Source organism: Hylobates moloch, unplaced genomic scaffold (assembly GCF_009828535.3).
Source record: "Hylobates moloch isolate HMO894 unplaced genomic scaffold, HMol_V3 SCAFFOLD_15, whole genome shotgun sequence".
In the NCBI taxonomy this organism is placed as follows: domain Eukaryota; kingdom Metazoa; phylum Chordata; class Mammalia; order Primates; family Hylobatidae; genus Hylobates; species Hylobates moloch.
The window spans coordinates 86,772,373-86,798,720 of NW_026652290.1; the positions used below are offsets into that span (position 1 = coordinate 86,772,373).

Below are 26,348 nucleotides of genomic sequence, written 5' to 3' on the forward strand. Positions count from 1 at the left end.
TGATCTCAGCTCACTGCAGCCTCTGCCTCCTGGGTTCAAACAATTCTCCTGCCTCAGCCTCCCAAGTAGTTGGGTTTACAGGTGCGCACCATGACACCCGGCTGATTTTTGAATTTTTAATAGAGATAGGGGTTTCACCATGTTGGCCAGGCTGGTATCGAACTCCTGACCTCTAATGATCCTCCCACCTCAGCCTCCCAAAGTGCTGGGATTACAGGTGTGAGCCACTGTGCCTGGCTGCCTTTTTTTTTTTTTTTAAATAGTCCACATTGTGATTGGTTGTCTTTAAAGTGTTTTAATGCATTTTAGGTTTCCCTCCCTCCCTCTCTTTTTCTTGGCAATTTATTTGTTGAAGATACTGATTGTTGGTTATAGGGTTTCCCACTCTGGATTTGCTGATTGCATCCCATTGGTGTAGTTTTACATGTTCTGCATTCTGTGAATCTTCTGTAAGTTGTTAGTTGAATCTAGATACTTCATCAGACTCAAGTTTGACACTTTTGGCAAGAGTACTTCATAGATGACGTATTCTTCCATTAGGAAGCACATACTATTTTGTGATGTAATGGTTTTTGAATCTTTACTGAATTCTAGGTATTTTGATTACTAAGCATTTAGCAGGCATTATCTTACTTAGTATTCAGAAATAACCCTGTGCAGTGATAATTGTATTTCAACTTGGTAGTTGAAGAAACGAGACTCAAAGTAAGTGGCAAGACTTAAATTCGAGACTAGGCAATTTGATGCCAGAGCCTTTATTCTAAAAACTATTATGTAAAGTTATGTTTGGTCATTTTCCCATATATCTACAATATGTAAAGTACAGGTTACTTTATAGGATTTACCTACACTAAATTATTCTTTTGTTAATATTTACTTTGGCTTACTTCAGAGTTGAACTAGACTGATGGGAGGATATATGTGAGTACAAATGTAACTTTTCTTGCTATGCACTGGTATCCAAGCTCAATAAATAAAGGATCCTTGCTCTATTTGCTACACGAGAGTTTTGACTCCATCTATGGCATATTTGCTAATGGAATTTTAAAAAAACTGTCCTTTATGTTTTTATTCTTTGCTATTTAAAGGGCTGCTCCCCAAACTGTTGCCAGAGACCAGGAGTAAAAAACTGTCTTTAAGAATCATACGCACTGCTACATATAACTTGCCACAAGCACAAATATCTCAGAATGAGCCCTATGGGATGTTGAACTTGATTTTACCTTCCTCTTTAAGGATAACAGTGTCTGAGATTTCATGGGAAATGTGCAAATACATGAAGAAAAACTTTGTCTTACGTTCTTTCTCAAGACTGAAATGTATTTGGAGGAGGAACAATATTTTTAAATGCTGCTTCCTTGGGTCTATTTATTTATTTATTTATTTATTTAGAGACAGAGTCTCCCTGTGTCGCCCAGGCTGGAGTGCAGTGGTGTGATCTCGGCTCACTGCCAGCTCCGCCTCCCACGTTCACACCATTCTCCTGTTTCAGCCTCCCAAGTACCTCCCGCCACCGTGCCCTGCTAATTTTTTGTATTTTTAGTAGAGGCGGGGTTTCACTGTGTTAGCCAGATGGTCTCGATCTCCTGACCTCGTGATCTGCCCTCCTCGGCCTCCCAAAGTGCTGGGATTACAGGTGTGAGCCACTGCACCTGGCCTATTATTTATTTTTTATTGGGTGTAACTTACATACATAAAGTATGTAAACCTTAATATAGCCAGTGCATTTTTATATACATATGCTATAGTAACCACTGTCTCTCAGATCAAGACAGAGCATTTCCTCCATTCTAGTCAGCTCTCTTAATTCCCCTTCCCAGTTACTGCTATCTCCGGCTCTCAAGGGCCGCCTTTGTTCTGACTTGTATTAATGTAGATTAGTTTTGCCTACTATAGAACTTCACATAAATGTAATCATAGAGTATGTACTCCTGTGTCTGGTTTCTTTGACTAAGCATTAAGGCTGGTGTATGCACGTTGTTACATATGTCAGAAATATGTTGTATGTTTTTATTGCTGAGTGATACTTCATTGGATGAATATGTCATAATTTACCCTTTCTACTGATAGACATATGGGTTTCTGGTTTTTTTCTGTTATGAATAAAACTGCTAATGAACATTTTTGTAAAGTCTTTGTGATGTAAGCACCGAATTCTGTTAGGTTTATACCCAGGAGTAGAATTGCTGGGTCACAGGGGGAAATACCCGTTTACTTTTAGTAGGGATTGCCAAAATGTTTTTCCAAAGTGGTTTCATTAATTTTACAGTTCCGCCAGCAGTGTGAGAGACTTACAGTTGCTGTATATCTTGTAAACAGTATTGTCAGTCTTTTTAATGTTAGCTATTCTGATGTGTATTTTGTTGATTTAAAATTATCTATCTGTATACAAGTTCATTTACTCATAAAACTATTTGCCAGATTTAATGTAGAAGTTTAGCTTTTAAAATTATATTTATTATATAAATATAATATTTTATATATTAATTATATTTATATAATATATATTATATATTATATACATATTGAATATAAATTATAACTATAATATCGAATATTATAATTGAAACTATAGAACTTATGTAACAAAATGCTGATAATTTGAATTTTATATTATTATTTTTGCCAATGTGAGAAGCAGGCAAACTTTGACCAGTTTTTGTTTTTTTTTTTTGAGACAGAGTTTCGCTCATGTTGCCCAGACTGGAGTGCAATGGCGTGATCTCGGCTCACCGCAACCTCTGCCTCCCAGGTTCAAGCAATTCTCCTGCCTCAGCCTCCTGAGTAGCTGAGAGTACAGGCATGCACCACTACGCCCGGCTAATTTTGTATTTTTAGTAGAGATGGAGTTTCTCCATGTTGAGGCTGGTCTCGAACTCCCGACCTCAGGTGATCTGCCTGCCTCAGCCTCCCAAAGTGCTGGGATTACAGGCGTGAGCCACCGTGCCCGGCCTTGACCAGATTTTTAAGAGTCAATAAGGAAATAAAAATTGTGGGCTTATTATTATTATTACCTGAATATAAGATAAGGGGATTGGGCTGGGCTCGGTGGCTCATGCCTGTAATCCTAGCACTTTGGGAGGCCGAGGCAAGTCGACTGCTTGAGGCCAGGAGTTTAAGACCGGCCTGGCCAACATGGTGAAACACTGTCTTTACCAAAAACAGAAAAATTAGCCAGGGGTGGTGGCAGGTGCCTGTAATCTCAGCTACTCAGGAGACTGAGGCAGGAGAATCTCTTGAACCCTGGAGGCAGAGGTTGCAGTGAGCTGAAACCATGCCACTGTATTCCAACCTGGGTGACAGAGTGAGACTCTGTCTCAAAAAAAAAAAAAAAAAAAAAGAGGATTGGATACATAATTCCCCATAGCATATTGGGGTCCCTGATGCTGAGACTTTGAGTTTGGAATCAAAACTAAGTTTTAATTCTTTCCTATGCAGGTTTTAAATTGGATTAGATATGAGTCAGAAAAACTTCATCAAATGTTGCCAAAGCTAGAGGAATCAGAAATAAACAAGATGGAAATGTTTACAATATTGTTTGAAGTCCTTACTACAGTATTTTAGGAGAGACTTTCTTGGTTACATTCCTGAACCTGTTGCCTGAAAATACTCTGTGCTTTGCAGCTTTTCCAGCTTTAAGCCCCAAATGTATGTATTGCCTCTTTTGCAGTGTCATAAATATTATGGCACCCCTATCATCACATATTTCCATTTTGAATTTGAGAGAACATAAATTATAGATCTTTTTTCATTCCAAACTCTTTGTTCCAGTAGGTTACATTAACTGTTTCTAAAGTAATTGGTTTTATTTAGGCTATTTATTGAAAAATACCTCAAGTGACAAACTGTTACACATAAACACTGACTACTCAACCACCAGCTTTAGAACATTTAGGGAATTAAGCCATCTTGTATAATATAAGTTCCTTTTATGTTAATACTGTTTTTGGAGGAGACTTTTTTTAAGGTAATTAACTCGCTACCTCCTTCCCTCACTCTGCCAGCACAATTTTGCTATTCAGCTTGTAAATTTTTAAAAAAATTACTTTAACTTTTTTAGAGATAATGGTCTCACTCTGTTGCCCAGGCTGGAGTGCAGTGGCACAATCACAGCTCACTGCAGCCTCGAACTCCTGGGCTCAGGTGATTGACCCTGAAGGGCCTCACTTTTTAGCCCAGCTTGGTCTCGAACTCCTGGGCTCAAGCAGTCCTCCTGTTTTGGCTTCCCAAAGTGCTGGGATTGTAGGTGTAAGCCACTGTGCATGGCCCAGCTTATAAATTTTAGTTCAGAATTTCTTCTCTTTCTCTTTTTCTTTTTCTTTTGAGACCGAGTCTCACTCTGTTGCCCAGGCTGTCCTTGAACTCCTGGTCTCAAGCAATCCTCCTGCCTCAGCCTCCCAAGTAGCTGGGACATGTGCCATTGAGCTTGACTTCAGAATTTCTTTGTTCTTACAAATTTCTCTCCTTTAATAGGATACATTTTCTATAGATTGGAGAATGTATACCATAATTCTTTCATCAAGAAGCAAGTTCAAGCTCTAAGATTTATGTCACATTGTAGTAGTATATGAACAGTCAACAGAAACTTGAGTGGGCCATTCGTTCTCCCCTGGACTCTGGTAGTGTTATACAAGTGGGTTTTGTGTGACTAGGAGTCTTTGTTGAACTTGTACACTAAGGGTATTTGATTTTTTGTTTTTCCTTTAACAGTGTTACTGAGATATAATTTACTTACCATATAAGTCATTCACTTAAAGTGCGCAGTTCAGTGGTTTTTAGTATATTCACAGAGTTGTGCAACTGTTACCCCAATTAACTTAAAAATGTTTCCATTGGCGGGGCATGGTGGCTCATGCCTGTAATCCCAGAACTCTGGGAGGCCAAGGTGGGAGGATTGCTTGAGCCCAGGACTTTGAGACCAGTCTGGGCAACATAGGGAGACTCCATCTCTACCAAAATTAAAAAATTAGCTGAGCATGGTGGTGTATATCTGTAGTTCCAGCTACTCAGGAGGCTAAGGCAGGAGGATGTCTTGAGCCCAGGAGGTTGAGGTTACAGTGAGCCCTGATTGTGCTATTGCACTCCAGTCTGGGAGAGAGCAAGTCACAGTCTCAAAAAGAAACGAAGTTTCCATCATCTCAGAATGAATCCCTGTAACAGCCCTTTAGCTGTTACCCCCAGATCCTTTCTCCAAACCCTCAACCTGAAGGAACCGCTAATCTGTTTTCTGTCTCTGGACATTCATGTAAGTGGAATCTTTAAAAATGCAGTCTTTTGTGACTGGCTTCTCTTAGCATAATGTTTTCAGGGTTCATCCATATTATAGCATGTATCAGTACTTTTTATGGCTGAATAATATTCTCTTGTATGGATATACCACACTTTATCCATTCATCAGTTAATGGACAGTTGGTTTGTTTGCAATTTTATGACTATTAGGAATAATGCTATAATCATTAATAATATAATGTTAATTACATAAAATATATTTATATATGTATATGTTATAATAATGATGTGAAAGAGGGTTCTTCCTTCATTTTTTGGTTATGTATCTATTTGTCCCAGCACCATTTTTGGAAAGACTATTCAACACTTTCACTATTGAATGCTCTTGGTACCTTAATGAAAACCAGTTGATTATAGATATATGAATTTATTTCTTGACTCTCAGTTCTATTCCATTGATCTATATACATGTTCTTTTTTTTTTTTTTTTTTTTGAGATGGAGTCTTGCTCTGTTGCCCAGGCTGGAGTGCAGTGGTGCGATCTTGGCTTACTGCAACAACCTCTGCCTCCTGGGTTCAAGCAGTTCTCCTGCCTCAGCCTTCCAAGTAGCTGGTACTACAGGCATGCACTGCCATGCCTGGCTAATTTTTTTTTTTTTTTTTTTTGAGATGGAGTCTCGCTCTGTTGCCAGGCTGGAGTGCAGTGGTTCAATCTCAGCTCACTGCAACCTCCGCCTCCCGGGTTCAAGTGATTCTCCTGCCTCTGCCTCCTGAGTAGCTGGGACTACAGGCATGTGCCACCATGCCCAGCTACTTTTTGTATTTTTAGTAGAGATTGAGTTTCACCATGTTGGTCAGGATGGTCTCCATCTCTCGACCTTGTGATCTGCCCACCTCGGCCTCCCAAAGTGCTGGGATTACAGGCGTGAGCCACCACACCTGGCCATTTTTTTTTTTGCATGTTAGTAGAGATGGAGTTTCATCGTGTTGCCCAGGTTTGTCTCAAACTCCTGCGCTCAGGCAATCTGCCAGCCTCGGCCTCCCAAAGTGCTAGGATTACAGGCGTGAGCCACCACGCCTGGCCGTGTCTTGTTCTTATACCAGTACCACGCTGTCTTCATTACTGTTGGTTTGTAGTAAATTTTGAAATGAGGAAGTGAGTCCCATTTTGTTCTTTTTCAAGATTGTTTGGCTATTTTGGGTTCCTTGCAATCCCATATGAATTTTAGAATTAGCTTCTCAGTTTCTACAGGAAGTTAGCTGGGATTCTATCAGTGATTGGTTGAATCTGAAAGATCAATTTGGGAAATACTACTGTGTTAACAATATTAAGTCTAACAGGCCATGAATATGGGATATTTTTCCATTTATTTAGATCCAAAATTTTTTTACAGTTTTTGAGTATAAGTTTTGCACTTTTCTTCAATTTATTCCTTTTGTTGATGTTACTATGAATGGAATTGCTTTCTTAATTTCATTTTTGAATTGTTCATGCAAATGTGTAGTTCATATACTTGACTTGCATATTGATCTTGTATCGTTCAAATACTGAATTTGTTCATTAGTTCCAATAATTTTTTTTAGTGGATTCCTTAGAGTTTTCTATATACAACATCATGTCATCTGCAAATGATGATTGTTTTACTTTCTTTCTTTCTTTCTTACCTGGGAACCTTTTATTTCTGTGTCTTGGCTAATGGTCCCAGCTAGAACCTCTGGTAGTATTGAGTACAAGTGATAAATAATGAATATCCTTGTCTGTATTCTAACCTAGTTTCTAGAAAGCACCTAGTTTCTCACTACCATGTTAGCTGTAGGATTTTTTGTAGATTTTTTTTTTTTTTAGTTGAAGTTTCTCTTTATTCCTAGTGTGCTGGGAGTTTTTTTTTTTTTTTTTTTTTTAATCCTGAATGAATGTTGGATTTTGTCAAATTGTTTTCCTGTATTTATTGATATTATCATGTGTTTTTTTTCTTTCTTTTCTTTTTTGAGACAGTGTTGTTCTGTCACCCAGGCTGGAGTGCAGTGGCACAATCTCGGCTCACTGCAACCTCTGCCTCCTGGGTGTAAGCGATTCTCCTGCCTCAGCCTCCACAGTAGCTGGGATTACAGGTGCGTACCACCATGCCTGGCTAATTTTTGTATTTTTAGTAGAGATGGGGTTTCGCCATGTTGGCCAGCCTGGTCTTGAACTCCTGACCTCAGGTATTCTGCCTGCCTTGGCCTCCCAAAGTGTTGGGATTACAGGCGTGAGCCACCATGCCCAGCTGATTTTTTTTTAGACTATTGTTATGATGGATTACATTTATTGACTTTTAAGTTGTTGAGCCAGCCTTGCATTCCTGGAATAAATCCCACTTGATCATGGTGTGTAATTCTTTTTGTACATTGTTAGGTTTGATTTACTAATATTTTGTGAAGGATTTTTGCATTTATGTTCATGATATATACTGGTCTGCAGTTTTCCTTTATTTGTAGTATCTTTGTCTGGTTTTGGTATTAGGGTAATACTTTGAATTAATTAGGAAGTATTCCCTCTGCTTATTTTCTAAAAGAATTTGTAGAGAACTGGTACCATTTCTTCCTTAAATGCTTGGTAGAATTTTCCAGTGAAGTCAGTTGGGCTTTGTAAATCCTTCTTTTGGAAGGTTATTTATTGATCTTTTTTTTTGGAGATGGAGTCTTGCTCTGTCTCCCAGGGTGCAATGGCGTGATCTTGGCTCACTGCACCCTCTGCCTCCCGAGTTCCAGCGATTCTCCTGCCTCAATCTCCTGGGTAGCTGGGATTACAGGTGCCCACCACCATGCCTGGCTAATTTTTTTATTTTTAGTAGAGATGGGGGTTTCACCATGTTGGCCAGGCTGGTCTTGAACTCCTGACCTCAGGTGATCCACCCATCTCGGCCTCCCAAAGTGTTGGGATGACAGGCGTGAGCCACCGCGCCTAGCTTTAAATAGATGATCTAGTTCTCCTTGTGTGAGTTTGGTAGTTTGTTTCTTTCCAAGAATTGCTCCATTTCAACTAAGTTACAAACTTTGTGGGCATGGAGTTCTTAGTATTCTTTTATTTTTTTAATGTTCAAGGAATTAGTAATGATGATTCTTCTTTGATTTCTGATACTAGTTTGTCTTAACTTTTTTCTCCCCTCTCTCTCTTCAATCAATTATATTGATCTTTTTGAAGGATCAGTTTTTTGTTTCACTGATTTGTTTTTTCTATTGTGATTTTCTGTTTTCTTGTTTCAATTTCATTAGTTCTTGCTCTGATTTTATTCATCTTACTTTAAGTTTATATTGCTCTTCTTTTCCAGTTACCTGAGATGGCAGCTTAGAGTATTGGTTTTAGATCTTTTTTTCTTTCCTACTGTATGCATCTAATGCTATAAATTCTCTAATCATGGTTTTTGCTGCATTTCATATATTTTAATAGGTTGTATTTTCATTTTCATTTAGTTCAATATATTTTAAAATTTCTATTGAGATTTCCTTGACTCCTGGGTTATTTTGAGGTGAGTTGTTTTAAACTCCAGCTATTTGGGGAGTTTTCCAGCTGTATTTCTGTCACTGATTTCTAGTAATAGTTTAATTCTGTTGTGGTATGAGAGCATACTTTGTATTATCTATCCCTTAAAATTTTTCAAGGTGTATTTTAAAGCTCAGGATATGGTCTACCTTGGTGAATGTTCTTTGTGAGTTTGAGAAGATTATGTATTGTGCTGTTGTTGGATGAAGTATTATTCTATAATGTCAGTTAGATCCATTTGATTGCTGATGCTGTTCAGCTCAACTATGTTATTGGTTTTCTACTTGCTGGGTGTGTCAGCTACCTATAAAGAGGTGTGAGGTCTCCCAGTATAATAGTGGATTTGTCTGTTACTCTTTGGAGTTCAATTTTTGCTTCACATATTTTGGTATAATGCAACTCTTAATCTTTGTTCAGAAGTGGTTTTTATCTTTCCTTATTTTGAAAACTGCTTTGTCTGTAATTAACATAGCTATTCTAGCTTTCTTTTGATTAGTGTTGGCATGGTATGTTTTTCCCATACCTTTACTTTTAACCTGTGTCTGTCTTTGTAAAGTGAGATTTTTAAAATAGATAGCATATAGTCGGCTCTATTTTTTAAAAACCCACTGTGACAATTTCTTTTTTTGAGACAGAATCTTACTCTGTCACCCAGGCTGGAGTGCGGTGGCGCAATCTTGGCTCACTGCAACCTCCGCCTCTCTGGTTCAAATGATTCTTCTGCCTTAGCCTCCTCAGTAGCTGGGATTACAGGCACCTGCCACCACGCCCGGCTAAGTTTCGTATTTTTAATACAGACAGGGTTTCCCCATGTTGGCCAGACTGATCTCAAACTCCTGACCTCAGGTGATCCACCCGCCTCGGCCTCCCAAAGTGCTGGGATTACAGACGTGCACTGTGCCCAGCCGACAATTTCTTTTACTTGGTGTATTTAGGTCATTTCACATCTAAAGTGATTGTTGATATAATTGGATTCGTAGCTGCCGTACTTACAATTTTTTTTTTTTTTGGTACTTTTTTTTATCTTCTCCTCTTTTTCTGCCTTCTCCAATTTTAATTGAACATTTTACTTGATTGCATTTTCTGTACTCTCTTAATGTATCTGTTAAACGTGTTTTTTGGTGGCTGCCTGGTGTTTGCAATATACATTTACAACTAAGCTTACAACTTTCAGATATTATACTGCTTCATGGATAGTGCAGTTACCTTAGCGTATTCCTAATTCCTCCCTCGTGTCTTTTATACATTGCTGTCATTTGTTTCCCTTATCTATATACTATAACCACCTGAAAGATTTTATTTTACCTTTTTATCCTTCTCTGATACTTTCTTTATGTAGATTTGAGTTTCTGACCTATATCATTTTCCTTTTTGCTGATGTATTGGCGACAACCTTCCTCAGTTTTTGGCTAAGGAAGTCTTTGCTTCTTTTGTAGGATAACTTTACTAGATACAGAATTCTAGTTTGGTGGGTTTTTTTTTTTTTCTTTTTTTCCAGCTTTGTAAACATTTCACCCTATTTCCTTCCTGCTTGCATGATTTTTGTTTTGCTTTTTTTTTGAGATGCAGCCTTGCTCTGTCACCCAGGCTGGAGTGCAGTGGTGCAATCTTGGCTCACTGCAACCTCCGCCTCCCGGGTTCAAGTGATTCTCCTGCCTCAGCCTCTCAAGTAGCTGGGGCTGCAGGTGCGTGCCTCCACCTGCTAATTTTTGTATTTTTAGTAGAGATGGGTTTTGCCATATTGACCAGGGTGGTCTCGAACTCCAGACCTCAAGTGATCCGCCTGCCTCGGCTTCCCAAAGTGCTGGGATTATAGGCATGAGCCACTGCTCCCAGCTGCTTGCATGATTTGTAATGGGAAGTCCAGTGTAATTCTTATCTTTGTTCCTCTGTAAGTAAAGTGTTTTGTTTCCGGCTTCTTTCAAGATTTTCTTTTTGTGTTACTTTGCAGCTAGGCTATAATATACCTAGTGTGGATTTTTTTGGTATTTATCCTGCTTGGTGTTCTCTCCTCTTCCTGGATCAATTTCCTATTTTATAGTTCTGAAATATATCATATCTGAGTCTGGTTCTGATGTTTGCCTTGTCTTTTCAGTCTGTTTTTTCTTGCCTTTTGTCATGGCTTGTAATTTTTTGCTGAAAGCCAGACATGAAGTATCAGGTAATAAAGACTGAAGATTTAGGCTTTTATTATGAGGTTATATGTTAATCTAGCTGGGAGATGGGCTATGTTTAATGTGTTTTGTAGCTGCAGGTCCTAGAGGCTTCAGTTTCTCCCTATTCTCTCACTGTCTTTGGGGTTTCCCAAGAACTTTTATTGAACTCGAAATCTGTGTCTTGCAGCTTTTTTATTTGTAATCCACTGTAATTATATTGGAGAATTGTTGATGAGGTGGTAAAGTGTAGGAGAACAGAAGCATCTTATGCCACCTTATGGTTAAATCTTAGTTTTATTTTTATTCTTTTTTGAGACAGAGTCTCCTTATGTTGCCCAGGCTGGTCTTGAACTCCTGAGCTCAGTCTCCTGAATAGCTGAGACTACAGGCACACACCACTGCACCTGGCTCCTTAGTTTTTTAGTGGGCCTGAGTCCTGGTCTATAACCCTTTTTGAAAAAACAAAAAAAAAAAACACAAAAAACCAATCAAACAAACGAAAAAAAAAAAACCTTAAACTAGACAGGAAGCCTAGATGGGGCTGGAGTTGGCTAATTGCTCCTCCCTAGGGTCAGATAAAGCTCTGGTAAGGTAGTTTTCTCAGGAGGGCAGGCTTCTGTTGTGGGGACTGGTGTGTGTGTGTGTGTGTGTGTGTTTAGATAGTGGTTACTTTGCCGGTGTGTGTGTGTGTGTTTAGATAGTGGTTACTTTCCCAGGGTGAACTTAAAAAGGGTTATTTCCCCTCGCCTTGTCAGTCATGAAGGAAACTTTCTTCTGTAATTACTTTGAGAATTTTGTGGAGTTCTTTGAGATAATATTCAGGAAAGTGGGGGGTTTTCTAAGACTGAGCCTCTAGGGGTTTTAATGCTTAAACTAGTCACTCTCAGCTTCTGACAGTTCATTCAAATTGCCATTTAAGTGTTCCTACCAGTTGCTGCAGCAGTTGCTGGTAAGCTGACCTCAACTTGTGATCCTTTGTGTTAGTTTGTCTCTTGTGATTTTGCAGGGATGATTTGACCTGTGATCTCAATTCTTTGATCTAAGAAAGGAGAGTTATTGATTTTTCAGTTTGCTAAGCTTTTTTCTTGTTGTAAAGATGGGTCTGATGACTTCTAAACTTTTTACATGAGAAAGCTGACACTGGAAGTCCAATGGAAGTCTCTAAAGTCACATCTCAGTTTAATTATAAGAGGTGTCTGCCTCTTCCGTTTTGTTAGCCCTCAAGGACAACTTTTTTTTTTAAATTGTGGTAAGATATGTATAACACAAAATTTACCTCTTTAACCATTTGTAAGTAAGTGTACACTTCAGTACGCTGAAGTCTGTTCACATTGTTGTGCAGCCATTGCCACCAGCCATCTCCAGAACTTCTCCATCTTCCCCAGCTGAAGCTCTGTGCCCATTAAACACTAACTCCCCATTTCTCTCTTCGATCCCCTGGCATCCACCATTCTACTTTCTGTCCCTATGAATTTGAATAAGCACCTCATATGAGTGGAGTCATAGAATATTTGTCCTTTTGTGTGTGGCCTATTTCATTTAGCATAGTGTCTTCAAGGTCAGAGACACCTTTTAAGCAGAACCTTTTATCAAAATATATTAAATTCCTCTTCAGCATGTACCTAAGTTGTTAGAGTTGTCCTTTTTCTGGGCTCTGACTTGGGTCAGTCATAATTTCATTGATTTGTCCAGCCCCAGATGGGAAGAGTTGGGCAGGGGGTGGGGATGGGGTTGGATAAGATGTTAGACAGTTTTAAACTACTTTACAGTAAAATGTTTTATAATTTGTTCCAGGACTTGCAGAGTATTCTCACATATTCAAATGAAAATTGTAAATACAATTGGTGGTTAGAATGTGTACAGTATTTATTCTGTCCATCAGTTTGGGTGCTGAGTGTTCATAGCCTGTCTCCTGAATAGGTACTAGTTTTATACAGATGAAGATTTTCATTTGTGGTGGTGTGAGGAATGCCATGCAACTAAGGAGGGTCTCACTTATTATTGTATGTAGCACTACTTGGATTTTTTTTTTTTTTTTTGAGACTGAGTTTCACTCTTGTTGCCCGGGCTGGAGTGCAATGGTGCGATCTTGGCTCATTGCAACCTCCGCCTCCTGGGTTCAAGCGATTCTCCTGCCTCAGCCTCCCGAGTAGCTGAGATTGTAGGCATGCGCCATAATGCGTGGCTAATTTTTTTTGTATTTTTAGTAGAGACGGGGTTTCTCCATGTTGGTCAGGCTGGTCTCAAACTCCTGACCTCAGGTGATCTGCCTGCCTCGTCCTCCCAAAGTGCTGGGATTACAGGCGTGAGCCACTGTGCTGGCCCACTTAGATCTTAATTTCATCCTTTTTATTCCTTTTATTCCTAGTTGTGATGATTTATGGCTTCTGTATGAATCTTTATTCTTCCAGCCTATCCATTGTGAAAGGGAGTCAGCTTGCCAGCAGTCAGGAGCGGGTGTGCTCTGATACATGTAGGCCTGGCAGGACAACCAACCCTTTGTTTGATCACTTGAGCCCGGGAGGTCGAGGACAGTGAGCTATGATCATGCCACTGCTCTCCAGCTTGGGCGATAGAGCAAGACCCTGTCTGTCTGTCTGTCTCTTTTTCTTTCTAAGTAAGTAAATAAATAAATGGTTACATAGTTGTTTCACTTTGTTGCTAGGGAATGTACCTTTCCTTTGGTAAAATGTGAATTTGTTTCTTACTGTTTAGAATAGGTAAGGTTTCTTTATTGCTGATAATTATGTGGAACGTCTTTTTGGCAAGGGCTGTATTTATTCACTGTTTGATTATACTTAAACTTCAGGCTGGGTATGGTGGCTCATGCTTGTAATCCCAGCACTTTGAGAGGCTGAGGTACTGAGGTGGGAGGATTGCTTGAGCTCAAGAGTTCAAGACCAGCCTGGGCAACACAGTAAGTGAGACCCCATCTCAAAAAAAAAAAAAAAAGAAAAACTTCTGGTGATTTCAGATTGCCTTTTGCAGTTGAGATTTATTCTATAAGTACTTCTTTTTTTTCCTATTTACTTTATATTCCTGGTGGAATAGGATTACTTTTGTATTTCTGAGTTTTGAGGCTTTTGTCTCCATAGTAAATAGTATCATATTAGTGTTTTCGAGTTTTTAGGTTTGCTTTTAGTAAATTATCACAGCAAATAGGGTCTGTTATCAGCAAGGCTGCCTTTAGCTCCCACTAAAATTCTCTTTGAGGGCAGGAATGTTTATTCTTGTTCACTGCTGTATCCCTAGAAAAATGGCTGGCACATGGTAGAGGTTCCATAAATATTTAATGAATGAATGACTGTATTTTATGAAAGCTGTCAGTGTTCACTATGTTAGAGAAATTATAGACTTTTACAAGTTTTGAAGAATCTGATTAGTTCTCTGATTTATTTTTTCATCTTTGTTATTGTTGTTAAATAGAGACAGGGTCTCACTCTGTCTTCCAGGCTGGAGTGTGGTGGCGTCATCATAGCTCACTGCAGTCTTGAACTTTTGGGCTCAAGTGATCCTCCTGCCTTGGCCTCCCAAAGTGCTGGGATTACAGGTGTAGCCACCACACTCAACTTCTTTCATCCTTTTGCTGACTAATCAATTTAGTATTTTTTTTAAACATTTCCATTACAAGGTAACCTAGGAAGAGATGATACATAGTAGATTTTTATGAGACACCAATTCTTTTTAAAGTTTCTTTGGAAGAGGGGGCTGGCAAACATATAAGCCTATGATTTCAGTCATCTATACTTTTTATTTTTACTGTCTTCTTTATGTAATTTTATTGTTTCTAGGAATAATAACAAAGATCATATTTCTTCTGGACTTATTACCCATGCTCAAAAGGGAGTACACTGAAACTTATAAGTAAACTTTTTTGTCTGTGTTTAAAGAGTACCTACTACAAGCCAGGCACACTATTCTCTGTGATGGGAATACTTGTAAGAATGAAACAAACAAAACTTTAATGAAACGTACCTTCTTGTTGAGGAGATAGAAATAAGTAAAATGTAGAGTAAAACCAAAGTTCTCTTCGAGGAGTTATTTGTTTAGACTGTAACTTTTACAAATAAATTCATTAAGTACCAGATTTTTTTTTTTTTTGACATTGTGGGGGAATGAGATTCTCCGTGTCAGAACTTACAGCAGTGCAAGGCACTTTGATAGGAGCAGTTTGGTGAACAAAGATGATTCTTTACAGCCTTTACTCTCAGGAGACTCACATAAGAACCGCAAAACCATATAAAGGTAACTCCATGCACTGTCAATAATATGCTTTAAGAGTACAGAAAAGTTGAAGTTTCTTGACTGTTGGCTGAGTCTAGGCAGAGAACAGGTGGGACAGAGGTATGGCTAAGCTAAACAACATATGTATTTGGGGAATGGTAACTTTTTTTGATATGGTAGAATCAGGAAGATGTGTGTTGAGATCTGTGGGGAATATCAGGAGCACAGACAAGAAGAGTAAATTAAAGAGGGATTGTTATCAGCCTGGGCAACGTGGCAAAACCCCCTCTCTACAAAAAATACAAAAATCAGCCAGGTATGGTGGTGTGCACCTGCAGTCCCAGCTACTTGGGAGGCTGCGGTAGGAGGATCACTTGAGTCCGGGAGGATGAGGCTTCAGTGAGTTCTTATTGTGCCACTGCACTCCAGCCTGGGTGACAGAGTGAGACCCTGTCTCAAAAAAAGAAAGAAAAAGAAAAAAGGATTGTTATGCAGCAGATCTCCAGATGGTCTTACTGATAGTGCGGAGCCACAGATGACTTTTCAGCAGGACAGTGGCACCATTACATTTCTTGTGAACATTCAGTGACTATGGAAAAATGGGTTAGAGGATAGAGCAGGAGTTGCATAGAGACCAATATGAAGTATCCAAATATGTAGTCAAGGGGCAAGATCACCAGTGTTGCTTGTCTGGGGACTGTCAAAATAATCTTCCGATTCCTGTGAAGGGTGCCTCCTGAAACACAACACAAGTCCATCATATATACTGTGAATGGAATTGTCTCAGGTGGCAGCTTTCTGACCAGCATAGATGAGGTCTTTAAGTTGAAGGTATTGAAAACTGAAGAAAAAGAAATGAATCCAAGAGAAGTTTGTAATTGGTGGCCTACTGGCGATGGGAGTTTTGTGGAATAATAATAATAATTAAAGATGATTTGAAGTTTAAGGCTGTGTTAGGTGATGGTCTGAATGATACTGTCTTTTTGTTTTGTTTTGTTTCGTTTTGTTTTGTTTGAGACAGAGTCTGTCTCTGTTGCCCAGGCTGGAGCCCAGTGGTGGGATCTCAGCTCACTGCGACCTCCACCTGCCACAACCCACCTGAAACCCGGGTTCAAGCGATTCGCCTCCCTCAGCCTCCCAAATAGCTGGGATTACAGGCATGTGCTGCCACGCCTGGCTAATTTTTTTTTTGTCTTTTTAGTAGAGATGGGGTTTCACCAAGGCCAGGCTGGTCTTGAACTCCTAGCCTCAAGTGATCCACCCGCCTCAGCCTCTCAAAGTGCTGGGATTACAGGCGTGAGACACCGTGCCTGGCTGACACTGTTTTGTTTTTGTTTTTGTTTTTGCCACTGTGTGTCTGCTTTTCATAAATTGCTTCATCCCTCATTGGTCCTGTCTTAACCATCTCTCCACTCCTCATTCAGGCTTTGTAATTTGTTTTAGACTAGATATCCAAGCTTACTAGAAGCATTTCTGAAACAAAGGCATTTTTCCTGTGGGGTACATTGAGTAAAGGCTATGTGGGCTTTAAGTATACTAAAGTATAGGGATCTTGACGTCTGTCAAAGGTACTCATTTATTATGTCTCACATTTAATTTTCTGGAAAAATTACCATATATGTTAACTTTCGTAATATTTCATAATAACAATTTAGCCCTGTGGTTCTAGTTAAAAACTTCTATTATGGAAAATTTTAAACATACCCTAAAATAAAGAGAATTGTATAATGAACTCCAATGTACCTGTCAACATTTTGCTGGTCTTGTTTTATCTGTTCTCTTTTTTCCTCACCTCCGGGAGTATTTTAAAACAAATACCAGGCATATCCTTTCACTGCAGATACTTGAGTATCTAATAGATAAGGACTCTATTATTTATTTTTTCTTGACCACAGTATCATTAGCACACCAAACAATCTTCTTTACCCTAATTTTACACCGTCTAATGAGATAACCAGTTTGGGTTCATATTTTCCTGTTGGCTTCAAAAAAGGCGTTTTAATAGTTGGTTTGTTTAAATCAGGTTCCAAACAAGTCTTGGGGTTATTTTTTAAATTGATTGTTTTTGTTTTTGAGACAGAGTTTCGCTCTTTTGCTCAGGCTGGAGTGCAGTGGCATACCATCTCTGCTCACTGCAACTTTCGCCCTCGGGTTCAAGTGATTCTCTTGCCTCAGCCTCCTGAGTAGCTGGGATTATAGGCGCGTGCCATAACACCTGGCTAATTTTTGTATTTTTAGTAGAGATGGGGTTTCACCATGTTGGCCAGGCTGGTCTCGAACTCCTGACCTCAGGTGATCCACCCGCCTCGTCCTCCCAAAGTGCTAGGGTTACAGGCATGAACCACTGCACCCAGCCTAAAATTGATTATTTTTTAAAGAGGAAATGAAGGCAGTATGAAAACTTAGTATAAGCTATTCTAAGAGAGCAATGCTGTTTTGACAGTCATTCTGCTTGGAACTTAATTTTGCTTATCTGTGTAACAACATGTTAAAATAATTGGTGCAGAGTTTTTTATGATTTTTAACATTTAGGAAATCTTTCTCTCTTTTTTTCTTTTTTTTTTTTTTTTTTTTTTTTTTTTGAGGCAGGATCTCACTCTGTCACCCAGGCTGGAGTATAGTGGCACAGTCTCAACTCACTGTAGCCTCAACCTCCCATGTTCAGGTGATCCTCCTACCTCAGCCTGCTGAGTAGCTGGGACTACAGGAGTGTGCCACCACGCCTGGCTAATTTTGGTACTTTTTGTAAGGATAGGGTTTTGCCGCGTTGGCCAGGCTGGTCTCAAACTCCTGGCCTCAAGTGATATGCCCACTTCAGCCTCCCAAAGTGCTGGGATTACAGGCGTGAGCTGTCATGCCCAGCCAGGAAATCTTTCAAAAAAGGGGGAAAGTGAGTATGACCCCACTTATTTAGAAGCCTAGAGAGTAGTAGTGTGAGCTGATTTGAGAAGATTCAAGTTTGGAGGAGACTATATAAGAAAAAGAACCCCACATGGCATTTAAGGACTGCTTTGTAACTACTTGTTTGTTACACAGTGTTTTTTATCTTTCTGGGTTTATCTTCCCCATCTGTAAAATAAAGAATGGGTGATTTTTTGGTTCTTTTATTTCTTAATTGTGTTTTATTTTACATTTATCCTTGACTTTAACAGGATTCTCAAAGTTGGATTGGTGGAAACAATGAACCATTGACAGGCTTTACATGGCGAGGTGGCTGTGAAAGAGAAACAACAGGCATACAAGTTTGGAATGAAGTATTTGTGATTGACAGACCTAATGGAACTAAAGTAAAATTCTGTTTATACTTTTCTACCCTGTATTCTTTCTTGGGCTATTTTCCAGTATTAAGAATCAAAACAACTTAGAACTATTAATGTTTGATAACTTTAACATATGGATTATTATGTCAAATGTATGAGATATAAGTACTTTTCTTGATTTAATTACTGATTTTCAAATTTATCATTTGATTTTTTTTTATAGTCATTTTCGGCGACTGTTTTACTAAGTATTTTAAACTCTCAAATTCCTAGGTTGCTGTGCTGCTTATGGATACCCAGGGTGCCTTTGATAGCCAGTCAACTATCAAAGACTGTGCAACGGTGTTTGCTCTGAGCACTATGACTAGCTCTGTCCAGGTGAGACACAAGATTAAGTGGTGCGATCAGTTCATGTAATCATTTGGCCTGTCTTTTTTTTTTCTTTTTTGAGACAGAGTTGCACTCTTGTTGCCCAGGCTGGAGTACAGTTGCGTGATCTCGGCTCGCTGCAACCTCTGCCTCCCGGGTTCATTCTCCTAACCCGAGTAGCTGGGATTACAGGCTCCCGCCACCATGCCTAGCTAATTTTTTGTATTTTTAGTAGAGACGAGTTTCACCATGTTGGCCAGGCTTGTCTCGAACTCCTGACCTCAGGTGACCTGCCCACCTTGGCCTCCCTAAGGGCTGGGATTACAGGCGTGAGCCACTGCACCCGGCATTTGCCCCTCTTGAAAATGCCTTTTTAAATTTTTTTGAGATGGATTCTCACTATGTTGCCCAGGTTGGAGTGCAGTGGCTATTCATGGGTGTGATCGTGCACACTCTAGCTTTTTCCTCCTGGGCTGAAGTGATCCTCCTTCCTCAGCCTCCTGAGTAGCTGGGACTATCAGCATATGCCACCTTGTGCTGGCAAAATGCCTTTTGATTGAAGGGAAAAAAAGAGAGCTGTTTACATTTCTTGAGAGCTATTTACAGTTCTTATTGGTTATTTACATTTCTGTGCATGGTTTTCTGGCTTAGGATGTGAAATTTTGTACTTCGGATAGTTACAAAGGATGCAATAAACCAACAACCAGTCTCTTTAGTTTTTCATTATGGAATATATACTTTTTTTTTTTAAAGGAAAAGATATTGCAAGTTATCTGTAATTGAAATCAGTTAGATGGCTACCAGACACAGTAATATGGAGAGTATATTTTTGTTTTTTTGGCTAAAACAAAAAACCCAAGTAATTAAGCTTAGAGGTCTAGTTTTTTATTCTATATCTATGACAAGTGGTACTCAGTTATTTGAACTAAAGGAGATAAAAGCAGAATAATTAATTAATGTTTAATTTAGGAAACCCAAATAAGGCTTATGTAATAAGAAACTGAGGATTTTTAGCACATTCATTTAGGAAGGGATAAAATCCCTTCTCTTTTTCACTTATATTCAAATTGTGTTTGGTGTTCTATCCGGTTCTAGTTTCTTCAGGCTAGGCCATTTCTTTTCTGTATAATTTAGATGGATTGGACTGAATTAAACTACCACATGTCATTTGGTATTTCTTTACTTTTTCTTTTCTGAGATCATATGTGGCTGATACGTCTCTGAAAAATGAATTATTGAAGTATGGCGGTTAGGCCCAGCTGGTGATGGTGTATCAAGAAGTATATTTGCAAATATTTTTTAAAAATGGGTATGTGATCCTCCCAAGATAAGAAATTGTTCTTATCAGTGATAGATCATAGGTGATGCTGTCACAGTGTCTTGGATTTTTTTATGCTTTCCAGTAATGTCTGGAACATATGACTCGTCTCTCTAAGCTCCCATTTTCCTCCTTCCTCAGTTTGAAGTACCTAGCCATCAGAGTGGAAAGAAGGTTGGCTGTTAACATGAGCTAAAAGAAGAATACTCTTCAGCTTGGCTTCAGTTTATTATAGGGTTGGGATATTTGTCATTACCCACTAAGTGACGCTGGTGGGGACCCTCTAAGTCTCTTTTTTTCTCTGATCTTGCAAGATGGCACAACTGTGATTGCCTTGAAGCAAGCAGAAGCCCCTCAGGTTAGCTGGCTCTAGAGGGAGTTCTCGAGTTCTCTGTCCTAAAACTTATCCCTTAGTCTTTTTTTGTTTCTTTATTCAACTTTTTGATAGTAAGAGACCTGGTTTTAGACAGCCACTTAAAGCTGTGCGGCCACTTTGTTGTCTGTAAAATGTGTTTTACTCATCTTGCCTGTCTTGGATGTGGTTGTGTGCAGTCAGAAATGAGAGCCAAATGAGATAATGCATATGAAAGTGCTTTGTAAAGTATAAATAACCAAGAAGATTAAGATTATGATTATTTTCTTCCTTGCCTTTGGGTGGGGGGGTAGTTTTCTTTCCTTATGTAAGATATCTGGGTGATAGATAAATGATAATTTGATCTTCTTGTCATTTATTCCATCAACAAATACATACTGAGCACCTGTTACATACAAGACAGTATGCTAAGTAGTAATGATCTAAGTTAAATAAATCTCTTTCTCTGCTATTTGCAACCTGGCCCTGACAATGAAAGGATCCAGACCTATTTTCTAAAAGCAAAGGCCCACATCGGTTGGTCATGGTGTCAGGGTTTATGTTAAAATCTAAAGTTTAATCACCTCAGTCATCAATTACTTTTTAAATCCTTGTTTGGAATTAGTAGCTAAGAATATCATTTTAGGTTTGCTGGCCTAAATTGACTATATTCTTGACCTCCAAGTGGTTTAGCCAGAGTATCACTTATTTCCTCTTAGAACAGATTGTTCTATCTTTAGAGTCACCCTGGTTCCTAAGATGTAAGTTATTTCTTAGCAGAGATGATATCTGTTGATGGCCACTTTTCTCCTGTGGCAGTGTAGATTACTTCTAAAGATCTGTCTTAGAATTAATGGATGACAATCCCCGTTTCCTGAGGATACTTAGACCCTCCTTTATCAGCTCTAGTCTCCTCCAAAAAATTCTGGAAAGGGCAAGAGTGCCACCTACTGTTATTTTTATTAGCTTCCACAGGCCAGTAAAATTGTCATGTTGAGTGTAAGTAAAAAGTGATGAGTTAGTAAACTGAGGAGTGTGAGTAAAAAGAGAACCACACTAGAGTCAGTGGTAGTGGAGGTACCCTGAGTAGTATACTCTGATTGTACCAGGGAGGAATTTATCTTTGTAAACTGTTGCCCCTTATATTCACTAATTTAGAAAAATGATAGTGGAAATAACCTACACTCTTTAAAAAATGATCATATCATAACAATAAAGAACTTTGAGAAGGAGTGCAGGAAACCTACTAGATAGCACTCTTGTTTTTCTACCACTTTTAGGCCATGAATATGCATCTATTCGTGCTTTTTGCATATTTTACCACCACTGCTTCTTCCTTAATATTCTATCTTGACTATTATTAGGAAAAAAGAGAAAATCCTTTTCACATGTCAGTTGTCAAGATAGTAGTTAAATGATTCCTTTGCGCTGAAGTACAAAATAACCTTTTTTCCACAAGTAAAGTTACACACAAGCTGGGTATTCAGAACAAAACACTAATAAAAAACAAAATAAATTTTGTTTTAACAGGTATATAATCTGTCTCAGAATATTCAAGAAGATGATCTTCAACATTTGCAAGTACGTATTTCTTTTTTTAATTTTTATTTTTTGAGATGGAGTTTCGCTCTTGTTGCCCAGACTAGAGTACAGTGGCACAATCTCGGCTCACTGCAACCTCCCCCTCCCAAGTTCAAGGGATTCTCCTGCCTCAGCCTCCCAAGTAGCTGGGATTACAGGCATGCGCCACCATGCCTGGCTAATTTTGTATTTTTAGTGGAGATGAAGTTTCACCATGTTGGTCAGGCTGGTCTTGAACTTCTAACCTCAGGTGATCCGCCCGCCTTGGCCTCCCAAAGTGCTGGGATTACTTGGCGTGAGCCACTGCGCCCAGCTGCAGGCACATATTTTTTAAAGAAAATGTGCCAACTGTTGAAATTCAATTCTCACTTTATTATGAATTTATACTTGGAAGCCTATAATACTGGTAACAGGATTGAATGTTATATGGGTTTAAACTGATATATGATTTCTTAACTGGAAGAAATTTTGTATATACCTAGTGTGTTATAAAATTAAATGTTTGGCTTTCAAAGGATTTTAAAGGTTCTGGTACCTGGAGCTTTGATGTAGAACAGGTTTACATATGTCTTCTTTCAATCTCTTCAGAGGCATTATTTTAACTAATTCAATTTAATAGTTATTTACAGAGTATGGAAGACTTGCGATGGAAGAAGTCTACCAGAAGCCATTTCAGGTAAAAAAGTTATTTTAACATTTTAAAGATTTGCCTGTGAGAAGTTGTGAAGCCACCTCAGTTTGTAATTTTGGAGACACCAGGATATTACAGCAGACTCATCGCTAGCAACAGATTCAGTGCAACTGAAACTAACCTTTGGTAGTGTCATCATCAGCATACTTACCAGTAATAGGCTAACAGGATAAATAGAATAAATGAATCTAGGCTAATTCTTAATGCTTTCACTTAGATTAAGGGGAGTAATGTTTCTCTTAACAGATGTTATTCTAAACTTAAGACAATAGGAAATATGACAGTCATGCCGGTTTTTTTTATACGTGATAACTACAGAATGTTACAGGTTTCTTTTTTGTGGTTTACTACAGGTTGAAATTAGTTCTGTTACTCTTTATTTTGGTTTCATATAGAAAAGTTCCGGATAGTTTATTTTTTGAAGCAAGTGTAATTTGTAAGTTGCCATTAATACTGTTTGGTGAGCTGCAGTTACAGTGGGAGAGCATGACTCTACCATGTTTGTTCCTAAGTGTGTGAAGTCTTTCCAGTATGACAGCGTTGCTGCTGATTGTTAATCTTCAAATGGGTTTACATTGATTCTGCCTCACTGTTGTCTGGCTAGTATGGTCACTTTTATTAAGTAGTTGAGCAGATTATGCCTTCATTTTTGGATATATAGGTGAAATATATCCTATTTGGCCTGTATCAGTTTTTTCTGAACTGGGATAATTTTGCCACCCAAGGGGGACATTTGCTATTGTCTGGAGACATTTTTGGTTGTCACAGTTTTGTGGGGGAGCTTAGCGCCACTTGGTATCTAGCACATAGAGGCCAGAAATATGGTTCAACGTTCTACAATACACAGGATAGCCACACACAACTAAGAATTAACTGACCCAAAATGTCAGCAGTGCTGAAGTTGAGAAATCTAACCCTATATGAGTAAAAACATCCTGTGTGAGTGAAAATATCCTTATTGACACCAGATCTATAATCAGTCTAGATAGCCATCTAGAATTAGTTGGTCTTGTAGTTACACAACCATGATTTAAAATTATGATCGGCGTGTCCTGATAGACTCGTTTTTCATTTTTAAAGTCCTGTATTATTGCTTGTGGTGACTCTTTCTTTATATTTAGTGAAGTTCTCCAGTGGTGGCGATTGCTTGGTATAGGGCCTGGGAATGTTGTTTAAGTGGGTCCTTGATATAACCATGACCAGTACTGACCATTTGGTTACTATAACTTTTGATAAGGATTGTTTAGGAGAGTAAGAGAGGCTTCCATTGTTAGAGTTGTGATTTTTTCGTAAATTTTCTTTATTGTAAAATAAACAATTTTTATTTTTTCTGTGTATAGACATTAATGTTTTTGATTCGAGATTGGAGCTATCCTTATGAACATTCATATGGTTTGGAAGGTGGAAAGCAATTTCTTGAAAAGAGATTACAGGTAAGACCCTAATGCTTAAAGAGGAGAACATAAGCACCAAGCCAGGCAAATGGGTGGGCTGTCCGGACTGCTGGTCACATTACCAGTATTTACGTGTCGTTGGAATAAAGTATTCCAGGTTAGCCCAAGTGACTCTGTAATTGATGAAAAGTAAAGTGGTTGCATTCCTACCAAAGAAGACGGTGCCCTTGAATCAAAATTAAGGATCATGATCCTTTATTCCTAAAGGTGGCCCCCCCATGGAAGTACTTGTGTATTAGTCTGTTCTCACACAGCATAAAGAACTACTTGAGACTGGGTAATTTATGAAGAAAAGAGGTCTAATTGACTCACAGTTCCACAGGCTTAACAGGAAGCATGACCGGGAGGCCTCAGGAAACTTACAATCATGGTGGAAGGTGAAGGGGAAAGCAAACACCTTCTTTTTTTTTTTTTTTTTAAGACAGTCTCACACTATTGCCTGGGCTGAAGTGCAATGGCACAATCTCGTCTCACTGCAACTCTGCCTCCTGGGTTCAAACGATTCTCCTGCCTCAGCCTCCCGTAGCTGGGATTACAGGTGCCTGTCACCACGCCTGGCATATTTTTTGTGTTTTTTAGCAGAGACGGGGTTTCACTATGTTGGTCAGGCTGGTCTCGAACTCCTGACCTTGTGATCCGCCCACCTCGGCCTCCCAAAGTGCTGGGATTACAGGCGTGAGCCACCGCACCCAGCCAGCAAGCACCTTCTTCACAAGATGGCAGGAGAGAGATAGAGTGAAGGGGGAAGTGCCACATACTTTTTAACAACCAGATCTCGTGATAACTCACTGTCAAAAGAACAGTGAGGGGGAAGTCTGCTCCCATGAATCGCTTCCAACCAGGCCCCTCCCCCGACACATGGGCATTACAATTTGAGATGAGATTTGGGTGGGGACACAGAGCCAAACCATATCAATTTGGGAAACCTGCAGGTCAGATACTTACAGGCTACCCATCTACTCACACACACACAGGATACATAAAAACCCCTTTATTCATAAGTAGGAGGGTGCTGTCTTTGGTTAATAAGATTTTATTTGTCTATGGGAATGATGCATTTGGTTTCTCAACCACATTAAAGACTTGGGGTATGATATAATTTTCTTTTAGCTTTTTTTTTTTTGTTTGTTTTGTTTTTTTTTTTTGAGACGGAGTCTTGCTCTGTCACCCAGGCTGGAGTGCAGTGGCGCGATCTCGGCTCACTGCAAGCTCTGCCTCCCGGGTTCACGCCATTCTCCTGCCTCAGCCTCTCCGAGTAGCTGGGACTACAGGCGCCCGCCACCGCGCCCGGCTAATTTTTTGTATTTTTAGTGGAGATGGGGTTTCACCGTGGTCTCGATCTCCTGACCTCGTGATCCGCCCGCCTCGGCCTCCCAAAGTGCTGGGATTACAAGCGTGAGCCACCGCGCCCGGCCTCTTTTAGTTTTAAAATGAGATTAAAACCAATTCAACATTCTTAGATTATTTGAAAGGCATTTCCAGACCCCACTTTTGGAAATAATTTGAGTCATTGGCATTTTCTGTCTCTGGTTCGTTCAGAAGAAATTAACACAAAGCACAATAGACATACTAACTAAACTCAGAATTACGTAACTCAAAGACAAGAAGGTTTTTTTAACCTTTTATTGAAATGTGATACATATATTCAGAAAATTGCTCAAATCATAAGTGTGTAGCTTGATGAATTTGTAAAATATGAACATAGCCATTTAGCCAGCACCTAGAAGCACCCACCTCCATACACCAACCTTGCCCCAAAACCCTCTACCACTATCCTGACTTCTCACAGGCTTTGTTTTTGTATTTTATATGGATGGAATCACATACAGAATGTATTCGTTTGAGTCTAGCTTTTTTTACCCAATATTATGTTTCTGAGGTTAATCCATGTTGCCTGTAGTTTAATTCATTTATTCTCATTGCTGTATAGTATTTACTGAATGAATAGACAACAGTTTTTCCATTCTGCTGTTGATGGGAGATTTAGGTAGTTTCCCGGTTTTAATTATAAATAGCGCATATTTTGTTAAAATTGTTTTCCAGAAGTGTTTAGGAGACTATGTGAGTTATATTGAGACAAATGAGTAATTATCTAAAATGTTTCTAAGTTTAAGATTTTTTTCTCCCCAATACGTGGCAGTTTCCCTTCTCAAAATTCTGGTAACTAGCATAAATCATAAATAATCATGTA

General features: G+C 39.0%; 1 protein-coding gene across 7 annotated transcripts in view; it reads left to right on the forward strand.

The window, feature by feature from the left end:
• ATL2 (atlastin GTPase 2) overlaps nt 1-26,348 on the forward strand; it is a 117,068-nt gene that overhangs the window by 73,492 nt on the left and 17,228 nt on the right. For all 7 annotated transcript variants that reach the window (XR_009209945.1, XM_058428369.1, XM_032176754.2 and 4 more), the window contains exons 3-7: nt 18,285-18,419; nt 18,666-18,770; nt 21,962-22,012; nt 22,632-22,688; nt 24,044-24,136. Coding sequence is in view for 6 of the 7 variants with exons in the window: in XM_058428369.1 (XP_058284352.1) it covers nt 18,285-18,419; nt 18,666-18,770; nt 21,962-22,012; nt 22,632-22,688; nt 24,044-24,136 (441 nt within the window). In the remaining variant the exon portion in view is untranslated. The remainder of the gene's footprint in view (nt 1-18,284; nt 18,420-18,665; nt 18,771-21,961; nt 22,013-22,631; nt 22,689-24,043; nt 24,137-26,348) is intronic.